Raw genomic sequence first — 17,641 nt, forward strand, 5'->3', positions numbered from 1 at the left:
TTTTTGGGTGAACTATCCCAAGACGTTGCTGGTTGTGGAAAAAATGCATCTTTGCATTACCTTTAGAAGGATCCCATAAAGTCCCTGAACATCTGAATATGGGATTCAAAAGCAAAAGTCACAAAAAACAGACATTGAAACCCCTCTTAAAATAATGGCAGCTGAAATGTTTAGAAAATCGTAACACTAACGCAAAGCCAAGTTTATGCCTAAGTAGCAAACCACTAAAGTACACGTTTGCCACCTGGTAGAAGGCTACAAACAGTAATGGGCGCGCGCGCGTGCCGAAAGGGAGTGGGCGTGGCGACCATAGGTGATTCATCTCAGCTTAAACGCGCGACAATCGAAGTCGATCCACTAAAAAAACAAAATATTTTGGCACAATCGATGAGCCACTGGCGCGAGCCACGAACCACATTTCAACAGTAAATTGACCAGTTTTAGTGAGTGTGGAGCAGTTCTCAACGCACACATGAGTTCAGTTTTCAGAGACTGTTTGGAGTTGTGGAGGACAATGCGTTTGAAGACTGTCGTTATCTTGTGTTTACTAGCCGGTAAGTTGAGGAGTTTTTATTATTTTATTAATAGTGGGTTCTGGTCCCCTGGTCAGTGTTTCAGAGTTTGTAGCAGTGTAATATTGTTATAGTTCTCTGTTATCCTTTTTGAAACTGTTCACATTTTCTGTCGTTTTAATGACATCAAACATCAGTTAACAAAATGTAGCCATACTCCACCAAATTATCTTAATGGATGTGTTGAAGCTTAATATTAAGCAGTTAATAAAGTAATAAAAAGCAAGTTTCCTCAGCTAGGATTAAGTCGGCATTGATGACATCATGATTTCATAACGTGCTGTCTGTGTTTCTGCAGGTGTGTTTGGTGCACAGACGAACAACACTGAAACAGTGTCAATAATGTTGGGAGATTCAGTCACTCTGCAGACAGATATTGGAGAAATTAAGAGAAAAAATGACATTGCGTGGAAGTTTGGACCAGACAGTCCAGACACCCTGATAGCTGAAATCATCAAATGGTCCTACATGTTCTACATATATGTGAGTCAGCAGGTGCCATTTAGAGACAGACTGCAACTGGATTATCAGACCGGGTCTCTGACCATTAAGAAAACTAGACTTGAACACTCTGGAGTTTATAAATTAACAATCGTCAATGGCAGAAAGACTTCCATCAGGAGATTCAGTGTAAATGTCTATGGTGAGAAATAAATAATATGTTTTCTTCTTCTTGTAACTTGTTGGATGTCTAAGTCTCTTTTTCTGAGATATCATTGTTTATTGTTAACACTGTAAGGTTCCATTTATTAACATTAGTTAGCTAAATACATTAAAGGTGAACTAACAATGAAAACAACTTCTAAACTAAAGCATATTTTAATGTTAACATGTAAGTAATAGGGTTTGATTTTTACTTCCAGCTCCTCTGCCCGTTCCCGTTATCTACCGTGCCTCTCAGAACTCCACGGTGTTGAAGCAATCTTCAGGTCCAGCATGTGTCTTGACGTGTTCTGTGAAGAATGCGACACGGGCGACTCTTTCCCTGTATAGAGGCAATGATTTAGTGTCCAGCGTCAATGGCTCTGACCTCAACAACACTCTGTCTATACCTCTGGAAATAGAGGATCTGGATGAAAACACCTACAGCTGTGTGGTGAATAACCCCTTCAGCAACCAGACGGCACTGCTTAACGCTTCAGATCTCTGCGAGCCAACTTCAGGTATGTCAGCGCCTTCTCTTTTCTTTTGCATGACTGACTCTTCTCAGTCTAGACTCTACTGTACTTTATTGTAACTGAAAGCTTAGAAGAGACATTTGTACTGTTGTGCACATCATTTGAAAGGTTACACTCTTAAAAAATAAAGAAGAAGAATTCCAAGAAGAATTTTTAATATGGAAAGGAACCTTTCCATTCCAAAAATGGTTCTTTATAGTGGAAAGAATGTATCCTTTAGATTATTAGAGGATTAGTTATTCATAATAGGAAAAAAATGGTTTGTTGTCCCTCTGTTGTCAATAATTGTATCTCTTAAAACTCCTCTTTGATCACTGAAATTACATATTAAAACTTTTTTCCATGGAAGAAAATATTTCTTTATGCTATAAAATAGCCTGAATGTAACTCTACACCCTTTACTCATTTAGTATACTCTGTTCTATGAATATTCAAATGAGCCCTGTCTCCACTCACTCATCTCAGAGATCCACTCACACAAGTTGATCTGATTGGTTACAAGGTCATTTGTGATGTCATTTCAAACCGTATTTTTGAGACTGTCTTTGGTTCACTGCAGTTTTAAGCGGAAAATACTCAGCAATGCTGTCGACTTATGAATTTACACATGCTTTGTCTTAAAGCATATTAAAAACACCACATAGGCCTATAAACATACAGAGGCGTATTGCATTCACTTGAAGAAAAAAAATCTACTCTGTTTTTCAGAATTAAAGATTTAATTTTTCATGAGAAAAAAAATTTGCTCTGTTTTTCTGAATGAACGAGTTAAGTTTTCATGAGAAATTTTTTTTTGCTGTTTTTCTGAATTAATGAGTTAATTTTTTTATGATTAAAAAAGTTTTTGCTCTGTTTTTCTGAATTAATTAGTTAATTTTTCATGAGAAAAACATTTTTTGCTCTGTTTTTCTGAATTTAATGAGTTAATTTTTCGTGACAAAGTTTTTGCTCTGTTTTTATGAATTAATTTATGAGTTAAAAAAATAAAAAAAATCCATGGAAAATTAACTTGTTAATTCAGAAAAACAGAGCAAAAAAAAAAAATCCATGGAAAATTAACTCGTTAATTCAGAAAAACAGAGCAACATATTTTTTTTCTCATGAAAAATTAACTCATTAATTCAGAAAAACGGAGCAAAATATATTTTTTTTCTCATGAAAAATTAACTCGTTGATTCAGAAAAACAGATTAGATTTTTTTATTTCTTCAAGTGAATGCAATACGCCTCCGTATAAACAACATCAAAGGGGTCATGAACTGGCTTTTTAAATTTTATTATATTGTTGTCTGATAACGTTCACTTGGTTTTTGCGTTCAAAAACATCAAAATGAATACGTAATAGGCTATTTTGTACCCAAGTTTTTAGCCTACCTGAAAAACGCTCTGTTTTTATGGGCGTCTCAGAAGACTTTGAAGTAAAAACCAACTGCTGTGAGTGGACAACAGTTTTGCATATTATAATGAGTCCCGTCGATGCATGTGGGGGAAATTGTTTTGAAAACGTCCAATGTTGTAAAATGGCAACTGGAATGATTCGCCCATACATGTTCGACCCATACAAAGTCCGTGTGTTGCACAATTCCTGTCATATCCAATATAGACGGCACAGCACCATTCTTTACTCTTAATCGTTCTGCAAATCTAGTCTTGTTTCCAATCCTCAAATCCAATCCTCAGTGAAATGAAGCGAACAGACGGGGAACAGCTGGAACGTCATTAAAAATAAAGTTTAAGTGTTGAAGTAGGTGTTGATCTTCGTCTGCGGGGGTGGTGTTTTAAACCCTTTGACGTCATAGTTCCCCACTTTTAAAAACGAGTCGTTTTCAGTGGCTGGTGTCAATAAAAGCTTTTATTGGACTAACAAGGATGTTTTCAGTTCTGAAACTTACAGGATATTTTTACAATATGATGACCTCTTAGATGTCAAAAGCTCAAGGAAAATTTGATTTCTTAGTTCATCACCCCTTTAAAAGCTGGATTTTCACCGCAGAGGGACTTTAAGAACTTGTCTATGCAGAACCAACAATGTGAGAAACCCCCCCACCCTTTTGAAATCTTTCTTTTTAAGAGTGTAGTTCATTTCCTCATGCTGTTCTTTTATGATTTCTTTCCCCTCTGCAAAACAACACAAATGAAGATATTTGAAGAATGATTCGGGTGTTTTTGTCTGTTCTTCTACATGTAATTCATTAGGCGTTATTCACCTTATAATGTAGCAACACAGAAGTAAGCTGTTTTCTGAGTCATTAGTAAATAACTGGAAGGATAACGAAATGCAGTAAATTGTAAAATAATTCACACTATAAACCAGTGTGTTTATGATTGCATTCATGAATTAAATGAAAACAATAGATTGCACTTTGCAATATCAAGCACCAAAGCACCTGCTGTCACTTTAAGAATAAGTGCAAGAAACATTAGAACTGTGCACTACAAACCAGTGTGTTTATGAATATGATATAATAAATTAAAATGATATCAAATCCCAGACTGTAATATCAAGCAGCATTACAGTGTTTTTGTACTGGTAAAATAACTGACTGGAAGCCTCACACATTCAACTTACAAATGGCTGAGACTGATCTTTTGTTAAATATAATGTGGAAACTAGAAAATGAAACTCCATTCATTTTTCTTAATCCAATAAACTGCTGAAAGGTTCTTCAAACATCATCTTATGTGTCAGAACAGCACGAGGGTGAGAAAATGGCCGAAATTTCATTTGTGGGGCTGATTGCATGGAGTAATGCTTAAATGAATATATACTATTGTGGATGTGTTTTTGACATCAAGCTGTTTATCGTTTCAGACTCCAACTCATTGTTCTACTGTTTGGTGCTCCTGCTGCTGATTCCTGCAGTGACTGTTGTGATAGTGTGTGCCTGTAGGAAACGTAGGAAAGCAGAACAAGAGAGTAAGTGTTTCTCATACAGTCCGCTCAAAAGATTGAGTCTCTCGCCAGTTATTTGACCAAAATACAGTAAGAAATAGGGGTGTAACGATACCCTCATGTCACGATTCAATACATATCGCGATACTGAACTCACGATACGATATTATTGCGACACTCCAAGATATGATAAAAGGTTTACAAAAAATGTACTGTTGATAAAAAATGCTAATAAATGCTCCCATCGCATTATTAAATATTATATATAATAGTTGGATGTAGTACTGACACTAAGACTCTGTAAACTTCCAATTTTATCTCGCACAGTAATTTTCATTTTGAGTGAACTATACACAATACAAATTGTCCCTATCCACGATGCATATTGTTGCATTTTTATATTGCGATATATTGTTACAGCCCTAGTAAGAAAGCAATATTGTGAAATATTATGATTTTAAATAACTTTTTTTTCTATTTGAATAACTTATTCCTGTGGTCAAAGCTGAATTTTCAGCATCATTACTCTAGTCTTTAGTGTTACATGATCCTTCAGAAATCACTCTGATTTGATGATTTGATGCTCAAGAAACATTCATGATTATTATCAAGGTTAAAAACAATTGTGCCGCTTCATATAATAATATTATATAGTAGTATAATTTGCTTTATTTTATTTATATATATATTAGGGCTGTCAAACGATTAATCGCGATTAATCGCATCCAAAATAAAAGTTTGTGTTTACATAATATATGTGGGTGCACTGTGTATAATTATTTTGTATATATATATATATATATATATATATATATATATATATATATATATATATATATATATATATATATATATATATATATATATATATATATATATATATATATATATATATAAATTACACACACATGCATGTATATTTAAGAAAAAAAATATTATTTATATATAAAATATTTATATATAATATAAATCTATATACAGTATATGAAAATATTTCTCAAATAATGTGTGTGTATTTATAAAATAATTATACACAGTGCACCCACATATATTATGTAAACACAAACTTTTATTTTGGATGCGGTTAATTGTTCGACAGCCCTAACATACATATACATAAATACATACATACATACATACACACACATATATATATATATAAAATAATAAAGCAAATTATACTTTATATATAAGCTATATATTAGTATAAATATATATATATATTATATATTAGCAAAAATGTTGAAAAATGCTTTGTAAAATTTTATTTTTTAATCTTTTAACATTTGGTGTGTTTTACCCAGCTGATGAAACTTGCTGAAGAGAACTGAGAGGATGAAATGCAGAATGTATGGAAAGATGTGATGGCGAGACTATATTATTGCACACACTGAAGCTCTCTGGTTCGTGTGATGTCTATTATGTCAGTATTTTAAAATGGAGTCCGTTCATGTGTGTTTTGTCACCATCACTCAGAATGTCCGTCCAGACGTGATGAAACTGGTGGTCTGATGCCGACAGACTGTTTTTAAAAAAATCCTTCAGTTGATCTTAACAAATGTGCTTTCAATGCCACTCGTTGAAGAATTATAGCAGTGTGATTTGTTATATTTAAATTTTGTGATGAGAAACTTGAAGATGTTTTAATCCTCATTTAAACTCGTTCAACTCATAAAAATGTTTTTATTAAGATTCTGGCAGTTTCAGTAGGTACTTTTTTTCCTGTAGGAAAACATATTTGTTTGTCAATTCATGTATAATTCTCAGTAGCTCAGTCTATATTTATTTCCACTGTATGCTTGGATTTGTTTTAAATAAATTATATGTATATCTAAAAAAAAACATTTTCAGTTTTGTCATTTGAAGAAATTGTACTGTGACGTGTCTGTGAGTGTCCTTCATTTTAAACGCGTTTGACCTAAGCCTTTAGATTCACCAAAGCAGCATAACATCAACTTTGTATTCATAATTCACTTAATAACCAGAAAAAAAGGTTGAGAATCTGTGGAATAAACAGATCATTTTAGTCAAGGTCATTTTCTGTCATGATTTTCTAAGGTTGATTCTCATTCAGATTTTGTTAACTTTTAGGGTCTACATGTGTTTGTTGCATTATACCTCAGTACAGTAGTAGCATAATAATGTGGTGTAAACGTTCTGTTACAACAATTAGGCACATAATACATACATATATATTTTTGTACAGGAGCGATGGGCCACATTGTTTTGTAAATATGAACAATTTAATTCCATATTTGAACTTTTATTTTCCAACTTCTTCGAGACCTCTTGACTTCTTCGCTCACTGCAGTACAGGTGGCGCTGTCGCCAGTAGGTCACGCGTCAAAAGCGGTGAAGAAGACAACAGATATGGCGATGTCCTGCACTGCACTCATGCCGGTTCGGGCACTCGTCGCTTTAAGGAGAAAAACTCTTGAAATTAATAAAGACATCTGGTCAAAGTGGACTTTTGTAAGTCAGTATAGGACTAAAACAGGTGTCATCCATAAACATCGCAACTCTCCGCCGGAAACTGTTCACAAAGGTAAGATCATCTCGCGAAAGACTTGTAAGGATTCTCGCACGCGCTTTTATTTTTCTGACAGTGTCATTTGCGTACAGGTGGTCCTGATCTTCTCCGAGAGTTTCCTCAACCTAAGAACCTCTTGTACACCACGCTGTCCAAATCCCTGGGTCTGTCCGATCTGTCCGAGTACATCCAGTACAGCTGCAGCGATGGGGAGGTCAAGGTTAGAGCCTCTCTGGGACACTTGCTTTGACATTGCAGTTATAATAAGACTGTCTAAAGAGCTATTATGACATAACTATTCTACAGTTAGTTAGGGGTAATCATTACAACCTTTCGGTTTCAAATTAGACCAAACTACATTTTTTTATGTAACTGACTGACTGACTAACCCCTTCAGACCCTGCGGCCATTGGAATGGATATCTCATCGTTTTTTGGGGTAAACCAAAACATTTTTATGTTTTATAATGTGAGTAATGCCTGCTCACTGATTGGTCTCTGATCAACCAATCACAACGAAGATACCGCCTCCTAACTAAATCTGATTGAGCTTCAGGCATAGACAGGCTTCAGGCATGGGGTAACAAACCATTTTATATGCACGTTTATGTATATAAAAGCCTCACCAACTTTCAACTATTATAAACTATCAAGTGATAATATTCAATGTTATTTTGAAGATTTTTTTATTGCTCGTCTGATGTACATCAGTTGTTACAAGATCAGCAGGAACCTCATGAATTAGTTGTGTGCCAGGTTGTGAAACAGACCTACAAAAACACTATTTCACAAACTCTAGTTCATATTTATGGTTAAAATACGAGGATTTTTATGTTGTTTCAGTTGTGATGTCCATTGTAGTGGATAAAAAAAAAATGCTATGTGGATTTAATTCAGGTTTGAAAGTTATGAGCCGTCTTAAATAAAAAAAAATAAAAAAAAAACGAGGCTCGGGAAATGTTTTAAGAAACCCAGTATATATGAAGAGTTCAGATGCAAAAGCCTCTAAATGCCATTTGAAATTTTCTTCTTTAATGATGATTTTTATCAAACTTGTATATTTAAGTTCAGTAATTTCACTTAAATAACAATTAATAGGTAATTATCATTGCCATTTAAGTGAAATCACTGAACTTAAATATACAAGCTTGATAAAAATGATCATTCTAGAGGAAAATTTCAAATGGCACTTAGAGGATTTTGCATCTGAACTCTTCATATACATATTTTTCAAATAAATAAAAAAATAGATTAAAATGTAAATTTGATATAAATAAACGATTAAAATAATTGTTTGCTTGTAATACGTTTGATATTAGTAAATGTATAAAATAAAAATTGCAAAGAATTATAAAAGTAAAAAAGAGATTAAATTAAAGTCAAATTAGATTTAAAAATAAATAAACAAAGTGCTATTGTTTTCCACAATATTTATTCCACATATTATTTTTTGCAGTATAAATTTTGCCTTTATACATCATTTATGTAAATGCAGCCTTTTAAATGCTAGACTGTCATATATGGCGGTCTGTGGCAGATTAGGCTGTGTTCACACTTGTGGTTCGGTCCGCTTGGTTTTGTTTAGTCCGGACCTAAAAAACAAAATAACATTTAGCACTTATAGCGTTCAGGTTGGCATCTTAAGATCGAACCTAAAAGGCAGGACGGAACTTACCGGGCATCCAAAACAATGCTGTGCTCTGGGCTAATATGATGGTATTTTGACCTTTTAGAGAATTCGTGAAGAGTGTAAAGGAGTCAAAACAGCGTCAGGAATCCCTCCATCACACACAAATCAAGATCTGCGGTGAGGAGACAGGGTTCTGATGCCTGTGATGGGCAAACTGGCGATATGACAAGAAAAATCAGGGATGCTTGAGCATTCGGTCCTTTTTGGGGTGGCGTCTGTTATTTTGTTAATTTTCATGTCTTTGGTCCGTGTTGTGTTCATATTTCAGTCGTACCACACCAGAGTTTGCTTGGAAGCGGACCAAGACCCATCTTTTCTGCATTCTCTGTTTGTTTGGTGTCACCAGGGTTCGGATGTCAGCGTTCACACTTATTCAAACGAACCGCACTAACAAAGCAATCGCACCAGGATTCGTTTTAATCCAACTAAACATGCCAAGTGTGAACACAGCCTAAAAAATCCCTGGTCTGGACAGCTCCTTCAAATAAAGAAGCATGTTCTATAGCTTATGAAACGTTACTGTGTGATGAATATGTAATACCTTTGTATTTGTTGTTCACTTTATCACAACGTCTTTCAGAGAGCAACAGTCACCCTCCAGTGGCCCGTGCCGATGGAGGCGGAGGGCTTTGGGTCTCGTAAGCTGGAGGCCGAGCGTCAAGCAGCAGCTGCAGCTCTATGTAAACTCAGAGTAAGTGTGAGCTGTAGAGTCACTTCAGCACCTTCACCATAGCAAACAATCAAAGAATAGGGCGCCTTGGCAAACCTCTCGAAATGACATCCAAATGAACCTAGTTTCAGCCCCGATTTTGTTTGAAATGATGTCACCTGTTGTATCTTAAATTTAGCTTGAAGTATGTTTGGGCCTTGAAGAAGTTCTGGAGAGGAAACTGTTTTCCGTGTATTGGCCATGAATGGGGATGCAAAAGTACAATAAACGTTTCCATACTACTTGTGCACTCTATTCCAAGTCTATTAAAGGAGAACTCCGGCGAACAATGAACCTTTGGTCTAATTACACATTGGTACACAGTCAACCGTTCTCTGGGATTTGTTTTCATGATAATCGAATGTAAAGAGTTTTATCTCTAAAAACTATTTAGCGTATAATGCTAGTAATGGGGGCATTGAGTAAGTAAAAAGAAATCGCTAGTTTATACCACTAACAAGGCTCAAAATAGCCCCACACTCACACAGTAACTTAATGAGGGTCCATACATGCAAAACGAAGCATTGAGAACTTTATAAGTGTACAGACCATTTAATAAGAAGATACTTTATGAAGACAGTTCACTTCATGTATACAGACAGGAGCCATCTTAAAAAATAGTCTCGATAAGTCGATCCCCGAACGCCGCTCATACAGTTCAGAAGTTCGTTGAACTTCATACAGTTCAGATCACTCAGCACGGCATTCGGGGATCGACTTATCGAGACTATTTTTTAAGATGGCTCCTGTCTGTATACACGAAGTGAACTGTCTTCATAAAGTATCTTCTTATTAAACGGTCTGTACACTTACAAAGTTCTCAATGCTTCGTTTTGCATGTATGGAGCCTCATTAAGTTACTGTGTGAGTGTGGGGCTATTTTGAGCCTTGTTAGTGGTATTAACTAGCGATTTCTTTTTACTTACTCAATGCCCCCATTACTAGCATTATACGCTAAACAGTTTTTAGAGATAAAACTCTTTACATTCGATTATCATGAAAACAAATCTCAGAGAACGATTGACTAGGTACCGATGTTTTATTGGACCAAAGGTTCATTGTTCGCCGGAGTTCTCCTTTAAAGCCATGTTGTTATTCCCTGATAATATTCCCCAGTTCCCCGGTAAAAGTCCCCCAGCAATCATTTTAAAAGTCGCCTTTAATAACCAAATTTACGCATTAAAAGTTTTTTTCTTAGAAAAAAAAATTTCTTCATGCCTTAAAATAGCTTGATTGTAACACGACACCCTCATTTAGTATATGTGGTTCAATAAATATGCAAATGAGCCCCACCTCCACTCACTCACTCAGCTCAGAGCTCCACTCGCTGACGATCACACGTTGATCTGATTGGTTACAAGGTCGTTTGTGACGTCAAAAACACTGTTCACTGCAGTTTTAAGGAGAAAATACTCGACTTATGACTTTACACATGCTTTTTCTTAACTCTTTCCCCGCCAGCGTTTTAAAAAAAAGTTGCCAGCCATCGCCAGGGTTTTTGACGATTTTCGCTAAATTTGAATGCCCCCGCTGAATATTTTCTTCCATGAATATATGAAGATGATATATATAAAAATAAAGATCTGAGCCTCTGCTTTTAGGCAAAAAAAAACGTTTTTATTTTATCTTCATCTGTTCTTTTTTTATTGCCTCTTGAACAGAGGTAGGTTTTGTCAAAAACACAACATTTTGGACAAAAAACTGAGAAAAAGGTGTTTTTATCAAACAAGTGCATTTAAAAGCAGAATACATTCAGATGTTGTTTCCTTCATATATAAAACTTTCCAAAATAAATTAAAAACATAAAATAAATGTAAAATATATCAAATTTCCCAGGATGTAAGGGAAATGTAACTTTTGCAATAAAACTTCTGCCTCTCTGTGTTCTACCTGTGAATAATGAATAATTGGAATTACAATAAACAGGCCTAGACACACACACACACACACACACACACACACACAAATACATATTACAATGTGGTAAATGTGCACAAAGAGAGAAATAATTTGACAATTACACCTTCATATTTAGACAGCCACACATAAATGCCTGCACACACACATACATATTATAGTGTCATAATATTATACGATCTATCTGCGGCACGTCCATGGCTAGCATGAACATGTGCATCTCTCTCACTGACTACTTCGTCCCGATCAGATTCAGAATTATCAAATAAAGAGTGATCGGACTCCGAGTCCATTAACCTCCAGTACTTCAGCCATATACCTCTGCATTGTCTGTCTGACACATTCTCACTACTCCACTGTTTGAGACGATTGCGATCTGTTTCTCTGATCAAAAAGTTGCGCAATCATTCAGGACATGCGCGCGGGTCTTCCTTACCGTATACCACCTAAAACACGGATACCCGGAAAATTCCGTGTTTGGCGCAGATGCGTTTTTTCATTAAACACGGAAAATTCCGTGTTTGGCGGGGAAAGAGTTAAAGCATATTAAAACCACCACGTAGACAACACTAAAAGCTGGATTTTTACCACAGGGGGACTTTAAGAGTGGGATAATATAGTGCAAGAGTTGTATGGACTCCTTGTATGGCTCATGTTTAAAGTTCAGCTTTGGTCCCTATTCATTGTAATTTCAGTAATCCTGAAAATTGTGCATTGTGTCTTTAGGAGCTGGGAGTCCTCGGTCAAGGAAATCAACCATCCGTTAGAGGAAAGACGAGACCGAAAGGGAGGCAGACATCTGTCTGGGAAGATAAAGAAGACGATGATGACTCTCTGCCTCTCAAGAAGAAAACACAGAAGGAACGAGCCCAAGGGTAATCTAATACTCTTCCTGAATAGTGAATACTTCACCTGAGTTTAATATTTCATGTTCATCATTCCAGTCATATTCAAGTAAATAGATGAATGAAATGTGTAAAAAAAAAAAAAATTGAGATTGTAGTCACGAAATCATAATAAACTTACAGGTCCAGAAATTTACATTGGGACACATCACTGACAGAAAAGTCTTGCTAGGATTGGCACTTGTTAGTGACGTAGTAAGCAAAAGCAATGTGCCTATTATGTTCCAGTGATGATTTTTCTGTATTTTAAAAAGTGGATGGGGCCTAGCAGTGATCCCTGAGGTATCCCATTTTGTTAGCACTAGCAGATGCGCTTGAGCCTCATTTGGAGGGTAATTGTTTCTCATGGGGACGTAAGGTATTTTCAGCATTTACAAAGGCTAGTCTGGGCTTTTTATGGATATCTGATTCCAGAATGTCAGGGTTTTTCTCCCACCACACGCGTAAAAAGTCCTGACTATATTACATGCAAGAAGAGATCAATCCAAAAGTCTTATTGTAAATATTTTATATTATTTTTAACCACTGCCATTATGCACTGTACACTAATGTGCACGCATTTAAAGTTTTATTAGAAAAATGTTGGATAGTGTTTCAAAAAACATTACATCCCTTCTCCATTACTTGTTAAGAAGTAAAATATTTAACCCTCAGGTGCTCTTCGTTTCGGAGTCACACTTGTTATCTTCCCGGTCAAAAGTGACCGGACACCTAAAAATGAAACTTTCTCCATCCCAGTAAAACCAATGCAATTTATTTTTGTTCTATAATATTTATTCTTTTTAATTTAGTATTTTGAGACAGTTTGATTTAATTTATTAATATTTATGCAATATTTATGGTTTATTTTTGCCATGGAAAAGTATATATATTTTTCTAAATGTATATAATTTTTTAAAAAAAATTATGAATGCAGTATTTAGTATACTATAGAGTCTTGGCCTTCAGAAAAAAAATATTTTTTGAAGAAAATTAGCACCATCTAGTTACAGTATAGAGAAAAAGCGTAGAATCATGATGTAATCACTAGCCTTCGTTTCGGAGTCACACTTGTTATCTTCCCGGTCAAAAGTGACCGGACACCTAAAAATGAAACTTTCTCCATCCCAGTAAAACCAATGCAATTTATTTTTGTTCAGTTATATTTTTTCTTTTTAATTTTGTATTTTGAGCCAATTTGATGTTACTTAATAATATTTATGCAATATGTATGGTCCATTTTTGCCATTGAAAATAATACAAACTTTTTTTATATATATACATTTTTTATTTTATTTTTTTAAGCAGTATTTTAGGTTAAAATAGAGACTAGGCCTTCCAAAAAAAAATTTTTGAAGGCAGATTAGCGCCATCTGGTAAGAGTATGGAGAGAAAGCGTAGAACCATGTTGTAACCACTAGATGAAATGTACAGTTCTCTATGGAGAGGCATGTGAATTCCCCAGCTGTTCATGGACACGTTTACTTATTTTTTTTGTTATAGGTGTGTGTTAATTTCAGTATTGAAGTTAGTGTCACCCCTTCACTGCTGTGAGCTTTTCCTGCATTATGACTGAATTATTGAATAGATTTCACATATTCTCACAACATTGCTCTATTACAGACACAGTGGTTCATATAGGTGTGTGTTTATTTGTGCGTGTGTGCGTCTGTTTGTAAGTGTGGGTGAGTGTCAATATCACAATCTTGATGTTTTAGAGCGTCACCCCTTCATTGTTGAGCACTTTTTTCTGCCTCATGGCCAATTTGTAGATTGCAAATTGTAGTTTGAAGTTGTAGATTGTTGTTTTTGTCAATTTCCCATTCATTTCCTATGGTCGGTCATGTTTGACAGAAGAGCAGAAGTGTAACTCATTTTTTTACGACCACTTAAAGTGCTCGAATCATGACCTCAATTTTTTTGTGTGTTCACATACATGTTGCCATAAAAGTCACGAAGTTTCGTAATTTTCTGATGAAGCAGTGATTTTTTTTAGAAATTCAAAACAGATTTTTTAATCACAATTTATTGGTGTTTTTGTGTTTAAAAGTGTGTGCGTGTGGGTGGGTATGTCTGTTTTGCACTCTTGATGTTTTAGAGTGTCACCCCTTCAATGCTGAGCACTTTTTTTCTGCATCGTGCCCGATTTGTAGATTGTACACACAAAAATTCTCAAAGTTTTTGTGTTTTTGTCAATTTCCCATTCATTTCCTATGGTCGGTCATGTTTGACAGAAGAGCAGAAGTGTAACTCATTTTTTTACGACCACTTAAAGTGCTCGAATCATGACCTCAATTTTTTTGTGTGTTCACATACATGTTGCCATAAAAGTCACGAAGTTTCGTAATTTTCTGATGAAGCAGTGATTTTTTTTAGAAATTCAAAACAGATTTTTTAATCACAATTTATTGGTGTTTTTGTGTTTAAAAGTGTGTGTGTAGGGGTGGGTATGTCTGTTTTGCACTCTTGATGTTTTAGAGTGTCACCCCTTCAATGCTGAGCACTTTTTTTCTGCATCGTGCCCGATTTGTAGATTGTACACACAAAAATTCTCAAAGTTTTTGTGTTTTTGTCAATTTCCCATTCATTTCCTATGGTCGGTCATTTTTGACCGAAGAGCACAAGTGTGACTATTTTTTTTACGACCACTTAGCATGCTCGGATCATGACCTCAATTTTTTTGTGTGTTCACATAGCCAATGGAATAAAAGTCACCAAGTTTCGTAACATTCCGATGAAGCTGTGATTTTTAACATTTCAAAACATACATTTTTTCGGTCAGAAATGACCGAAGAGCACCTGAGGGTTAAGACCGCAAGACCATATAAAGTTTTGAAATGAGCATTATTATGGCAACAAAATGTATGCAATAAAATTTTACAATATTTATTATGTGTATTTGTATTAATTAGGGCTAGTATGACATCTGCTAGTCAACCAGGTAAAATGTTTACCTTTTATAACCATGAAAATTAAATTTTACACGCATCTTCCTGAGAAACGTTACAGTCTGAATTGGCTTTTGGTCTTTGTTTACACTGGCAGAAAGAATGCTTTGGAGATTCAGAAATCCTTCATCACGTTGTCACATGAGTGCAGTTTTCCATATGCTATGAATCAATACATTACTCTCACGTAGATTTGACACATCATTGTTGCATTTGTTCTGTTATCCATCTGTATCTGATATTTGATGTGTCATAGGCCAATAGAAGAGGATCCGACGGTGACCGAGGCACTCTCCATGTTTCCAAAGCCGAGGGCACTTCTGGGAAGTGTCATTCAGGTCGCCACATCATCCTGCAGAGTCAGAGTGAGTTTGAGACTGTTGTTGACCAGCACACACATCTGACAAAAAAGACCAAACAAGTATGTTACAATACAGACCGATACGCGATAAGTCCCAGAAATCAGTTTATTGAATTAACCAGTTGTTGTGGTTTATATGCAAAGCAATAACCCAGCAAAGCAAGGAAACCGTGTTTACGAGACTTCCAAGTAATTCCCTGGTAGCATGAGATGACGCATTTTTTAATTTCGTGGGTCAAGAGTTTGCGATGTATTTCTTCCTTCCCTACCGCGAAACACTCGCTCTGTCTGAATGCGCTTAAATCCACTGTAAGGATGCCTTTCCATGTGCACTTTAATAAGGCAAAGAAATCCGCTTATTTATATACCGACAAAATCGGTGCAGAAAATGTTGCTGTGTTTGGTTTATCGGAATAAACAGCTTAACACATTTAAATGACCACATGGATTGTCAGTTTAATCGAGTTAAGAACGTGCATGTAAACGCACTCATTGATTTTCTCATTCTCCTGTTTGGTTTCTGTTTCTCTGCCCCTCCGTGTGAAGGAGCTGCTTCAGTACAGGACGACTGGTGGGACGGTGAAGACATGCGAGTTGACCTTACGCTGGCCGGAGGAGATGACCTTTACAGCTCACGGCCGGCGTAGACTGGAAGCGGAGTCTAAAGCAGCGGCACTGGCTTGTCTCCGGTTTAAGGTTGGTTTGTGTTGGACAGACACTCAGGAGATTATTCCAGAAGTTAAAGGAGTAATTCACTTTAAAAAAAAAACTTTTGCTGATAATTTACTCACCCCCCATGTCATCCAAGATGTCCATGTCTTTCTTTCTTCAGTTGAAAAGAAATTAAGGTTTTTGATGAAAACATTCCAGGATTTTTCTCCATATAATGGACTTCAATGGGAACCAAACGGTTCAAGGTCCAAAAGACAGTTTCAGTGCAAACTGTTCAAAGGGCTTTAAACGACTCCAGATTCCAAGCGAAAAACGATTCCAAGCGAAACGATTGCTCATTTAATAAATAAATAACAAAGTTTAAGTTTTATAAGCTCAAATGGTCGCCTTGCTCTGTTCTGTGATGAGCGTTCATGACTCTCCGGTTTAAACTCGTTTATCAAAATGAACAAATCTTTTTTTCGTGTCATTTGGCTCATACAACGAACGAAATGACGAGTTGACTCTGGAAAAGATTCGTTCATTTTGATGAACGAGTTCGATGGGAGAGTCACGCGTCACAGAACAGAGCAAGGCGAGCATTTGAGCTTATAAAACTTAAACTTTGTTGTTATTTTTTTTAAATTAGCGATCATTTCGCTTGATAAGACCCTTATTCATCGTCTGGAATCATTTAAAGCCTTTTGAACAGTTTGCAGTTTGTACTAAAAGTGTCTTTTGGACCTTAAACCGTTTGGTTCCCATTGAAATCCATTATATGGAGAAATCCTGGAATGTTTTCATCAAAAACCTTCATTTCTTTTTGACTGAAGAAAGAAAGACATGGATATCTTGGATGACATGGTGGTGAGTAAATTATCAGCAAAAGTTTTTTTTAAAATTGAACTACTCCTTTAAAGCAGCTTCAAAAAATGGATGTGTAACAAAGTTATAGAAGTTAAAGTTTACGATAAAGCAGGGGTTTTCAAAGACAGTGGGCCTCCCTTCTAACACAACATACATGATTGCATGGATCTGATATAATGATAATCTCGCTCAACTGTTTACTTTCACTTTAGACACAACTGGCTGTGTTTACCAAGACGGACATTTGACACACAAATGTGTGTACTTGACCATTGAAGCAGCCTTGTGCTTCGCATATGCACCACAGAGAGCCTGTATGTACCGAATCCAGTTCTCTCTCACGGTTTATTGTGGTTTTTGTCAAGCACATCCCACTCTTTCTTCTCGCTCATCTGTTTCTTTGCTGCTCTATTGTGTTTAAGCAGTCCTGCGCTGCACAGATA

General features: G+C 35.8%; 2 protein-coding genes across 2 annotated transcripts in view; both read left to right on the forward strand.

Moving 5' to 3' along the window:
* Positions 1 to 268: 268 nt before the first annotated feature.
* LOC120483140 (hepatic and glial cell adhesion molecule) lies at positions 269 to 6,484 on the forward strand. Its single transcript, XM_039678049.2, has 5 exons — positions 269 to 554; positions 871 to 1,215; positions 1,436 to 1,735; positions 4,562 to 4,666; positions 5,947 to 6,484. Exons 1-5 carry the CDS (start codon positions 473 to 475, stop codon positions 5,961 to 5,963), a joined length of 849 nt encoding a protein of 282 aa, XP_039533983.2. The 5' UTR covers positions 269 to 472; the 3' UTR covers positions 5,964 to 6,484.
* A 492-nt stretch (positions 6,485 to 6,976) lies between these two features.
* The window catches only part of dhx30 (DExH-box helicase 30), a 30,469-nt gene continuing 19,804 nt past the window's right edge, over positions 6,977 to 17,641 (forward strand). Inside the window, exons 1-6 of the mRNA XM_089130828.1 lie at positions 6,977 to 7,187; positions 7,265 to 7,392; positions 9,442 to 9,552; positions 12,214 to 12,362; positions 15,576 to 15,684; positions 16,227 to 16,376. Coding sequence (XP_088986954.1) covers positions 7,013 to 7,187; positions 7,265 to 7,392; positions 9,442 to 9,552; positions 12,214 to 12,362; positions 15,576 to 15,684; positions 16,227 to 16,376 — 822 coding nt within the window. The 5' untranslated portion in view covers positions 6,977 to 7,012. The remainder of the gene's footprint in view (positions 7,188 to 7,264; positions 7,393 to 9,441; positions 9,553 to 12,213; positions 12,363 to 15,575; positions 15,685 to 16,226; positions 16,377 to 17,641) is intronic.

This window comes from Pimephales promelas, chromosome 5 (genome assembly GCF_988280905.1).
Source record: "Pimephales promelas chromosome 5, fPimPro1.hap1.1, whole genome shotgun sequence".
In the NCBI taxonomy this organism is placed as follows: Eukaryota; Metazoa; Chordata; class Actinopteri; order Cypriniformes; family Leuciscidae; genus Pimephales; species Pimephales promelas.

Bases quoted from the DNA above. Each gene is read 5' to 3' on its own strand.
- LOC120483140 (XM_039678049.2), top strand. From the start codon at position 473: ATGAGTTCAGTTTTCAGAGACTGTTTGGAGTTGTGGAGGACAATGCGT. The intron at 555-870 runs GTAAGTTGAGGA...GTGTTTCTGCAG, and splicing joins TATCTTGTGTTTACTAGCCG to GTGTGTTTGGTGCACAGACG. The intron at 1,216-1,435 runs GTGAGAAATAAA...TTTTACTTCCAG, and splicing joins ATTCAGTGTAAATGTCTATG to CTCCTCTGCCCGTTCCCGTT.